The following is an 11,542-nucleotide window of genomic DNA, read 5'->3' on the forward strand; positions in this document are numbered from 1 at the left end:
CCATCGCCTTGGGATGCACGTGAATACCAGCTGCCTCCATGGCTTTCTGCATGGCTAGCATCACTTCCTGCATTTTTTGGTTTTGCACTTTCTGAGCTTCGATCTCAGTTTCATGATCGATAGCTTTTTGTCTAAGGAGCACCAACTCCGAGTAGCTTCCTCCGTCGTAGGCATACTCGTCGAGGTGTTCCTCGTAGTTCTCGTCGGGAACTATTTCTTCTTCTTCTTCCTCGGACTCCTCTGCCGCCCTTGAGGCTACATCTTCCTCATTGGGATCTTGAGCGTCTTCTAGAGGGCGAGGATGACGTGTAGCTCTTGTCTCCACCATTGTTGTGAAGTCAAATACTTGTTATGTAGCAGCTTTCCTCAGCTCTCAATGAAAGTACCAAAATGTTGACCGAGGTTTTCGGCAACTATTAAAATATGATTATAATAAAGAGCTGTAAGAAAGTGAGATGAAGATTTTTTACGTGGTTGGGGCGTTAATGAGCCTTAGTCCACAAGCCTCTGTTATAAATGGATGTATTTAATACAGATTCTACACTTGAGAGAATGTTTTTCTCATAAATACAGAGAATGTTCTTGGTGAGTATTTTCTCTTCTTGCTCTTTTGCAAACCAAGATTCTCGACCCCATTAAATGAGCTTTGAGGGGGTATTTATAGTGTTTTGGTGGGGTAGTCCCTAGAATTGTTCTTACACATGTGTCTGTAAGTATCCATAAAGTTGGGCATTTCCGATGAATATACCATGGGTGATGCATGGTCAAATCCCTAGGTGCTGTAGGGCTTTTATGAAGAATGTCCTTTTTGCCTTGTGATTGACGTGACTCTTCGCACAGTAGCCGTCGCTAGACTTAAATGATCATTCTTTGTAGCGGCTTCTTGTTTGGGGGTTGTGCCGTCAGACTTTATTGCGTGTTACAGTTCCAACACGCTTCCTCCCATGCAGCATTAAATGCGACTTGATTGCTCGGGAGAGACCTGACATATCCCGGAGAGCCTTCACGCTATACTAGCTTCCTGGAGTACCTTGTACTCCGGGTGCCTCCTCCGGGACCCATGCTAACAGCGCTTCCTTGTAGCACACAAAGACTTAGTAAATGTTTACAAGTTATCTGATCCACGTGTCCCCTTTCGACTGGTCCACGTATTTTGGGCGAATTCTGGAGCAACACTTGAGTTTTTAATTTTTTCTAAATTTGATAAAATATTATAAATTATTTTTATTAAATGCATATAAATTTATATTTGAAAAAAAATTAAACATATATAAAAAAATAAAATATTATTTAAAATAAGTTTTACATATTTGATATTATAATAAACTAGATTATAACATTATCATTATCATTATAATAGATTTTAACTACTCACAGTACTTTGAAAATTATAATTTACCAAACACTCAGCTTAGTTTTTTTCTACAGTTTTGCTATAGCTGTTTTTTCTCACAGTACAGCTACAATTGCCTTCAAGAGTAAGAAAACTCAACCATGGATCAATTGAATTTTTTTGAGCACACAACCATTTATCAAGTACGAGATGGGAAGATACAACAATTTCTTCAATTAAAGTGTTTTTCTTACACTAAACCAGGTCATTCCTTATTGTCCAAAGAAAAGCACAAACCATAGACACCATAGTCGCACAGGTATTGTCTAAAAAGGACCAAGCTCTCAATACCCAGTCCGAAAAAACATTCTCTCATTACCCACCAAAAAACTCAGCTCCAGTCGCTCCCAACGACCGTTCGCAAGAGGACACTCAGCTCCAATCTTGCACGTCGGGCAAAGCATACTCAGCTCCACTTTCTTCACCCTCAAATATGATTTGTAGGAAGACAAGCAGCAGTAGCTCGCCACAAAAGATTCAGAACTTTAGAAGGAACTCAGTTGCCAAATTTGGTTCCAAACATGTGAAAAATTGCTGGCAGCTGCAACCTCAGCATCATGACGCAGCATACCATAGGCAAACTTAACAGAATACAAATTGAAATTCTCTCCATATTATATATCAATCAATGAATGAAAAGAAATACTGCACTCTTTTTATTTATTTTTTTGGTAAATTGAACTTCACTCTGTTTTTACCAATTCAAATAAATATTTTTTTACACAACAATTATTCACTTTCTTACAATTGAATCACTCTTTCTTTCTCTCCTAAATTACAATCAAATCACTCGTGCACGTCACAAAGCTGAAAAAGTTTATATAAAAAAAAATACATTAAATAAGCAAACTCCAACTCCTAAAAAAACCCTCACCAACACCAACTCTCTAATTATGAAAAAATACAAAATGTTCTAACTTGTAAGCTGTAACAAAGACCCCAAAAAAGGAGGGGAACAAAGAAAATTCTTTTTTAAAAAATATATTTTTTTTCCTTTTATAGTAAGCTTGTCGTCACCATTCTTTCCTGTACAATTCAAGCCAAAATAAGATACATATTTCAAACTGTTGTATGGTCTGGGAAATATAATGATCTTCTCAACTTGCAATCCTGAAGAGTAAGAAGACAAGTACATTAAACAATGACATAAGAAACAAATGACAATTTTTCTACAAAAATATGTTACGGTTTATTCTGAAACTGAAAACTCTACTAAATCAAGGTTCAACAACTGCAACTAGTTTTCTAAAGCAAAAATGTACAAGTCATAATCCATGATACGGTGACATGAATAGAATAAATGTTGAAGAACTCACATTGTTATGTAGTTGCATACGGCTCAAGACACGGTTTGATCATTTTTCAATGCAATGTTTCGTAGTTCTCGCAAGTGAGAAGCTATCTCATGAATGAACTGAACACCCTTGTCCCCATTTCTAAGTGAGTTAACTGTGTGCTCAAGAAACTTCCGGTCTGTCTCAAGTGCTTCTAATCTCTTGTTTAGATCAGAAACAATAGTTCCAAGAGAAGTGGAATCTGTGGCTCGGGATAGCTCTGCAGGGCTTTCCCTGCTGTAACAAACTTCATCAGTTTCTATTCCATGAAGCTCATGTTTCTCAAGTGAGGAAGAGTTTCCTGCAGTATGCAAATCCTGCCTGGATACTGATTCATTGTGTTGAGTTGACAACGTATTCGTTTCTGCTGTACTATTTTCCTGATCCTTGCAACTTAGCTCTTCTGAGTTATCATCCTCACCATTGGGGAGCAGATGAAGTGTCTTCTCCAACTTCTTTAAACAGTCCAAGATATATAACTTTTCATCTTCAAACTCTAGCAATGAAGAATTCAAATTCCCTCCATCTGCATTCTCAAAAGAAATGCCCGAATCTTCAACTTTGTCAGATATACAAGGTTTATCACCAATGCAGCTATATTTTGAATTATCAATTGCAATATCTGTTATCACATCACAGCTTGACTCTGAAGGAGAACCCATCACTCGTTCACTTGGAAACTTCTTCCTATATAACTCAAGCTCTGCTTCTAGATCTTGTATCTCTTTCTCCTTCTCAGCAAGAAGATCATTTGACTTCTGAAGTTCATCGTCATCATACTCAGCTTGCTCTTCCATCATTCGAAGGTATTGGAGGGCTTCCATATGGAGTGCTGCCTTCTCTTCCTGCAACCTTGTGATCATGGCCATGGCTTGATTTGTGGCGATTGCAGAAGCACTTCTTTCTTCCTCCAGCTCCTTATACAAAGCAGTCATAAGTTTCTTATCATGCTCAACCTGTCGTTTGAGCCGTTCTACCACACTCTCACCCTCAATTTCACTCACGATGCTTCCATCAATAGACAATCCAGATTCATTTCTTTCAAGTGAGATCCTCTTTTGAAGTATATGCATCCCAATAGAACTGGAAGAATCCAAAGTCTTAATATCATCACTATTTAAAGAAAATTTAGGACTAATTTCATTCATGGGTTGCTCAGTGCCTCGAGTGACTGATAAGTGTGATAGTAAAAATTTCAAATCCTCACTAACTTTTGAAGCATCCTTCCCTATCCATTGCTCTGCAAGTAAACCAGAGAGTTGTTTTCCTCTATTTCCAACAGCTAACTTATAAGCATCACCAAGATCCAATAAATTTGGTGCTTGCTGTCCATTGTCACTAGCAATAGGGTTTCTTTCTATACCTGTCTCGGTTGTTGTTTTCATCGTAGCTACTTCCTTACAGACCTCACCACCTCTGGTCACAGATGCCTCCTCAACTTCACCACTCCTGTTATCCACTGAGGCAATTAACCACAAACATGAGAAATGACAGTAAAGTAAATCAACTAGAGAGAATAATGAAGTCTTCTAGGCAGAAGTTTCTGTGGAGAACAATACAAAAAATAATGTTCACAAGTTCCACACAACACACACCAAAAGGCATTATCTTTCAAGTATTGACCCATATGCAGCAAGGATTGGATGAGTATGTCACAAAACATACCAACTAATAGAACAAATAAAAAACATGCTTAAAAGAAAAAAAAAACATTGGACTTACAGCAGCTTTTTGATAATACAACAGGGATTGTTTCAGTTTGTGCAGGGATATTTTCCTTCTCTACATCTTGTTGCCAGTTAAGTTGTTCTAATCCATGCCCAGCAGCAACGGTGGAATCTAGAGATTCGTAATTAAAAGGCTCAACAGCATCTGCTTGTACCTCTGAGATCAAAATTGAAGGTTTTGGCCCTGATGCTGGATCTATGAGTTTATCGGAGGCCACATCAGCATCTACAGTGACAATGCAAGGCTCAATACATTGAACAGAGAACTCTTCCTTGTACTCATTTGCTTCGGTGATCAGAGAACTCACACCTTCATCAAAGGCCAAATCAGTATCTTGAGTGACAACACAAGGCTCAACACATTGAGCAGAGAACTCTTCCTTGTCCTCATATGCTTTGGGGATCAGAGAGCTCACACCTTCATCAAAGGCCAAATCAGCATCTAGAGTGACAACACGAGGTTCAATACATTGAGCAGAGAGCTCTTCCTTGTACTCATTTGCTTCGGGGATCAGAGAATGCACACCTTCATCAAAGGCTAAATCAGCATCCAGAGTGACAGCACGAGGCTCTACGCATCGAACAAAGACCTCTTCCTTAGACTCATTTTCTCCATGAATAAGAGCACTCACACCTTCATCAGTAGAAAATGGAGATTCAGACTCAGTATCTGATGATATCTTCAGCTCTGTATATCTGATGTGAGATAAAGGGTTAACCTGACCATTTCTAGAATGACTATCTGTGATTGACACAATTGATCTCTCCTTCATGACATTAAGATTCTCTTCAATGCCTTCAGATTCAGTATCAGAAGCTACATTGAGCTCTGTGTATTGAATATGAGGTAAAGGGTCTATCCCGTCATTTCTAGAATAACTAGCTGTTATTGACACAAAAGATGTCTCCTCCACGCCATCCTGGTTACCTCCAGTGGCACCAGAAAGAGACCTCTCAAGCTCAGCAGCCTCCAAACCAACTAGCTTTGACTGATACAACACCTGAGCATTAGCTCTTGGAGCCCATGGCTGATTGCAACAAGCACAACTCCTTGTGCTTGAACTACTGATCGTATGATCCCTGAGTAAAGGGTCCTGATCAAAATCAGAGTTTATATCTTCACCCAATTTTCCCACCAACAGTCTATATGTTTCGGCATTTGATTTGTTAATAGTTGCAAATGAGAATAGACAACTTTCACACATTTTATGTACATCTACAAGCTTATTATGAGCATGGCAAAGTACTAAAGAAGAAATCTCTGACTTATGACAATTGCACATCAAGTCCCAATAATATCCCCTTATTTCTTTGCCCAAAACATGATCGAGTCTCGAGCAGATCAGACAAGGTGTTTGCAATTTGCAGCCACAAGCAAACTTTGTAATTACATACGAAAACACAGCATCAATGAACAGAAATATGATCAGCAACCATTCAAGAAAAGCTGAAACCAAAGTAGTGATCAAACCGTGGATTCTCTGTGGTTTAGCCGATGTAGTCCCCGTGGCAGCCATGGCATAGGAACTTAAGTGACTTCAGAAGAAGAAATTGATTGCTGTTTCTTGCTGATGGAACAAATTGTATGTTTGAAACAGAATAAAGTCCAGTCCTCCCAGTATGAAATCAATAATTTGAGGTGAAACGCGACACTGAAACCAAAATTTAGAATCATTAGGGGGAACTCAAAAGATACACCAGAGCACAGATATAAATCATTAAGGACATTAACAACAAACAAGTACGGATCACACAGCTAACATAACTAAATTGTCATCATGGAGAAACACCCAAATAACATATGTACTTTTGACAAAAGAGATTTGTAATTAAGATATATAAATAAAGCCTTACCAATAATGAATCAGTACTTTAGGGAAAGAAATATGGCAGCTAAATTACAAAACCAAAATATATAATAACTAAAACTATTTCTGAAAAAATAGAAAACAGAAACCCCGAGATTTAACATGAAATATTATCAAGAAGTAAGAAAAGGAAGAGTCAAACAGAATCTTAGACTTATTGAATCGGATCTTCATGGATCAAAAACTCTGATGAACAATAAAAAATTCATAACAAAGTAAATTCTCTTTGTATAATCGATGCACTGGAAAACCCATGAAAAAATTCCAGCAATAAACAAAAGAATACAGTTGAAAATCGCAACTGAAATAGCATTAATAGATCACTAGCCATTAAAATTGCTAACGGCCAAATTCGGAAGTTGACTTGAGACGAAAAAAAGAGTGCCAATATTCAAACTTAGGTATCACGTATAACAAAAACCCTCAAAGCAATCAATACAAAACAGATAACAAAATCAAAACTTGATCACAAATATTAATTACTTAGAAGAAAACTAGTTAATTCAAAAAAAAAAAAAGAAACTTAACTTACCTGTTCATGTGAAAAAGAAGAGAAAAACTTGATCATTCAGATGCAAAGAAGCTTCAAATCAGAGAAACCCATTTGCCAAATTGGTGATTATTAACAAATAAGCCAAAGTTGTTACAATGAGAAAAAGTTTGAAAAATAGAAAGGAAAAGAAATAAAAGCTCAACCGAAAGGTTGAAGCTTTCCAACACAGATGTGCACGTAGTTTTCACAATTTTGATTATAAAAATGAAAATTAAAACTAAATAAATAAATAGAGCTGGATCATGTCATAAATTATATCTCTGAAATTTTTTTAGCTGTTAAATTTTTTTTTTTTAAATTATTGAGATTGTTTGATTTAAGGATTTTTTTTCTAATTTCATTTAATTTTACTATTTTAATAATTGTTTATATACTAAATCATGCTCCGAACTTTTATCGATGTTAAATTTTTTTATTAAAATTACACAAAAATCTTTAAATTTAACAATTTTAAAATTTAAAAAATATTTTTAATGACCTTTGAGACATAATTTGGTACACTTAATCTTAATTAGCTTTAATTAGCTTTGAAATATAAGCCGACACTGCCAAAAAGTCGGCCATTGATAGAGAAAACGACACCAATTATACCGAAAGTATTTCCAAGAAAACAAAAATAAAAAATAAAACTTTAACCAATGCCTACATGGTATTCAATAAACAGCAAAGATTCGCGCAAAAATTGGTGTTAGTTGGCTTCCCTTTTTGTTTCTCTTTTCTTCGGTGTCCCAAAATAAGAAAAAGTAATACTGTATTTAACTTATTATTATTGTTATTTTCTTTTTCTTTTTCTTTTTTGACAAAATATTATTACTATTTTTCGTTCTATTAATTGTCATTATAAATACAAATTAGTAGGTAAATGATGTGGTTTGCTATGGATTACAGATTTGTTAGTGAAGAAACTTCTTCTTTTTTTCTTAGTTATTCTGTCCATAATGTTTTTATATTTATTTTAAAAGACTATGAAAAACACTATTATAATATGAAGTCATATTAAAAAATATTAATAATATATCCACACACACCAAAACATTTTTTAAGTGTGGGCTGATATAATTATATTAATATTTTTAAATTTAACATACACATTTTTAATTATATAATTGCATATAAAATTTAAAAGTGAAAGTGGTGAATATGTGAAAATTCTGTAGTTCCTTTTGAAAAAAAAAATTAATTCTGTCTTTTAGCAAAAATAAATAAATAATTCTGTCATAGGATTTTAATCATTGAAGAAAAGTAAAAGTAATTTACATTTGTATTACATTATTTTCGATATTAATATCATTATTAAAACTGAACAACAAACAGAATGACCAAAAACATTAATATGAAAAAAGGCTGATAAATGTTGTTTATTTTTAATTAAATTCAAAAATAAAAGGTATTGTGTTCACGTATTCACGTTGAGAATGAAATGTTTATAAAATATATAATTAAGAATATTAATATTAAAACTAAAAGTAGGCAAAAATATAAATTGGGTTGGAAGGTAGGGACAATGGATGGCTGGGTTGTCAACTACAAGTAAACGCAGTCCATATTTGAATGTATTAAAATTGGACTAACATTGAATTAGGATTACGTTATGAAGTGGTGATGTCTATATCATCAAATTCAGAGCTTTAAATTACAGTATCAAAACACAAATATTTATACATAATTATTATTATTATTATTAATATAATTAGTGTGATGATGATAAGATAACTTGGTCCCATCCCATGCCAATCAGCTGAAATGAATGAGAAAATAACAAAGGAATTTTAATCATACATTAGGGGGAAAATTAAAAATTAGGCAAAAGTTAATACCTATTGGAGAAAGGGAAAATAGGTGTATATTTTGTGGAGTACTAAAAATATCCTTTCATACACTTCCCCTCCCTCCCAGCAAATCACATTTCCTTCTCTTTCTCTCTTCACTATCTTCGCTCTTACCTCATCTTCTTTCATTCTCCTTAACTATTACACATTAAAATTTAAAATTTAGTATACATTTCACCTCTCCAAACTACTACAAGTAACCTTTCAAAAACAAAAAAAACTACTACAAGTAAGAAAAATTAGCGTGAGAAGCTTTTCTTAGGGCACTTAACCAATTTCGGGAACAATCAATGGGTAAGTGATATTTTTATTTATTTTGTTGTTGGTTCTTATATTTAGTTTAGAATGTTGTTTTGATGTTTGATCTGTGGATTGTTGTTGTTTTTTTGTGTTGAAATAGTTGTTGTTTGTGAATACTGCATTTTTTCTGGTTTCTAAGTTTTTTTTTTTTTTGCCTAATCCAATGGTGCTCGATAGGGGTTCGATGCTAGTCCGATGGCAAACTCAGATCTAAGGTCAGGGATGATTTCCTGATGGGTCTAATAGTTGGCTCGATGTGTGTCTGATATGGTGTAGGACCTGTTGGGTCTATAGGGTGTCTAATGTTGGTCGATTGTTGTCCGACATGGCCTAGGACTTGTTTGGGTCCAATAGGGTGTTCGATGTGGGCCAATTGGTGTCCGATTGTGTGTGAGTTTTGACGCTAGTGTGGAGGATCCGATTGGGTCTGATGGGGGTCTGATTATGTGTCTGATGGGTATTCAGTTTTGAATTCTGTTTGAAGGACTGATTGAGGTCGATATAGGTTCAATATTGGTCTGATGTATGGGCAATATTACTCATTTCATGAATTATATTTATCCTATATGATTATTTTTTTTTCTTAATACTATTTTTTATGTATGTGGATGACGGGTTCAACTGTTTTTGCGTTGCTTATGTATAATGGTATTTGTGAGCTTGGGGGTAGAGATTGGATTTATAACCAAGCTGAAAATTTGACATTTGAGATTGATACGAACGTACTCACGTTTTGTTGAGCTTTTGTATGAAGAACTCGATGTTGACAAGTTGTAGTATGACTTGAAATTAGAAATGAATTATAAGTACATGAAAGGGTTAATGTATCACTCTGAGGTTATTGGAAATGATAAGTGTCTAAGGTTATATTTGTCTATGCTTGCAAAGATGTCAGATGAATTTACTCCCCTATTTGTGACTTTGGTGAAGAAGAATGTCTGTATTGATCCTACCCCTACACCAAGTACTATTAAAGATACTCATGGCAAGATTGGGAGTTCCGTTCTAGAAACAAATCCGAAGGTGTTGGCAATCGATGTGTTACCTGAATTAAACATTATGATGCTGTCAGGCTGATATTGTAGCACAAATGCCCGTTCACGATGATTTTGGTGATGGTCCAAACCTTGAATGGAATTTTGATGGCAATAATAATGTAAGAGACAACCAAGAGACAGAGGTCCCTGATGTAGCTTTGAACATGACTCCAATATCATACTAAATACCCAGGCAACCAACACCTAGAAGAAGATCCCGTGGAGAAGATTTCTAAACATCTGATACTAGTAGTAGACATCCAGACGGAACTAGTAATGTTAAACGACCACTGATGGTAGAGGTCATAGTGATGTTGTAAGAACAAGTGATGCTAGAAGGACTGCTGATGGTAGAGGTCCTAGTGATGCTAAAAGAACTAGTGCTGCTAGGGGGACAATTGATACTAGATTTAATGATTCATTTTCTTCTTTGAAAAGTTACGGTAAATTTAAGGAGAAAATATTTACAAGAGAAGATATCGAGAATAATAGTCATTATACATTTATGGGTGGCACACCAGGTGAGGAGTTACATCTAGGAAAATTTTTTAAAGACAAAGAGCATTTGAAGATGGTTGTTGGCTTGTATGCAATGAAAAAAGGGTTCGACTGTTGGTTTTTATGGTCCATATCAGAGTTAGAAAAGTGAAAGCGAATTTGATAAAAATATTTTTTATCCAATATGAACCATAAGCCCAATGATCTCAACATAATATATATATATATAGATTAAATCTAGACTAATGAAAAGAAGACAATACCTCTTGTAGCCTATCAGGGGAACCTCGCTATCTTTTAGTATAATTACGATTATCCAATCCAAGAACTATTGTTGAAGAATTCACACCGCAATCTTCTAAGCTAGCCTTAACACTTAGGAATAGAGTGGGCTATTAGATCTTATAAGATGAATAAATTTATGTATTATAGTGTATTCTCAACTCATGCGACTTTGTAATTGAGATAGAGTATATCACAATCTCACACACACCATGAATGGTGTAGGCATGTGAGATGAGAGGAGAGAGAGGGAGAGAGTAAGGCGTGAGAAGAGAGAGAATGGGAGTGAAAATCAATTCCTATTTTCTCTCAACTTGTTAATGTATTTCTTAAGTTTTTTTCATCTGTCAATTTATGATACTATATATCCTATATATAGTGTTATAAATAAACCCTTTCAATCATTTATTCAAATAAAAAGAAAATATTTAATTTGATTTGAATTTAAAATTCAAATATAAATATCTAATAATTGCTTAACATATCAGTTAAACCTTTTATTTTATTATTATCTTTTTAATTAAATAAATTATCAAATAATATATTTAATTCAATAATTAAAAAATAATTATTTAATTTAATTTAAATTATTTTTACCAATAAATAATTAAACAAAATTAAGATGTGTCTTTATATGTCACCCTGCACGTGTGGACCAGGTCTACACGTGTGGGCCATATTTTAAGGTCCGAAATTGATTCCTCAATTTTGCCATATATAA

General features: G+C 34.6%; 1 protein-coding gene and 1 long non-coding RNA gene across 2 annotated transcripts; one reads left to right on the forward strand and one right to left on the reverse strand.

Annotated features, from left to right (window-relative positions):
* Nucleotides 1–2,026: 2,026 nt before the first annotated feature.
* LOC115718430 (myosin-binding protein 1) lies at nucleotides 2,027–7,080 on the reverse strand. Its single transcript, XM_030647209.2, has 4 exons — nucleotides 6,855–7,080; nucleotides 4,450–6,106; nucleotides 2,710–4,186; nucleotides 2,027–2,503 (listed from the first exon to the last, which is right to left on the reverse strand). Exons 2-3 carry the CDS (start codon nucleotides 5,969–5,971, stop codon nucleotides 2,733–2,735), a joined length of 2,976 nt encoding a protein of 991 aa, XP_030503069.2. The 5' UTR covers nucleotides 5,972–6,106; nucleotides 6,855–7,080; the 3' UTR covers nucleotides 2,027–2,503; nucleotides 2,710–2,732.
* A 1,570-nt stretch (nucleotides 7,081–8,650) lies between these two features.
* On the forward strand, nucleotides 8,651–9,591 carry LOC133033955 (uncharacterized). The gene is made up of 2 exons (XR_009685958.1): nucleotides 8,651–8,998; nucleotides 9,182–9,591. It is a non-coding gene; the product is annotated as an uncharacterized LOC133033955 (long non-coding RNA).
* Nucleotides 9,592–11,542: the final 1,951 nt, after the last annotated feature.

This window comes from Cannabis sativa, chromosome 2 (assembly GCF_029168945.1).
Source record: "Cannabis sativa cultivar Pink pepper isolate KNU-18-1 chromosome 2, ASM2916894v1, whole genome shotgun sequence".
Classification (NCBI taxonomy): domain Eukaryota; kingdom Viridiplantae; phylum Streptophyta; class Magnoliopsida; order Rosales; family Cannabaceae; genus Cannabis; species Cannabis sativa.

What these genes read in the sequence shown, in the direction of transcription:
- LOC115718430 (XM_030647209.2), bottom strand. Translation starts at nt 5,971, where the DNA reads ATGGCTGCCACGGGGACTACATCGGCTAAACCACAGAGAATCCACGGT. An exon ending in TGTATTATCAAAAAGCTGCT is followed by an intron (nt 4,187 to 4,449) that starts GTAAGTCCAATG and finishes TAATTGCCTCAG; the next exon opens with TGGATAACAGGAGTGGTGAA.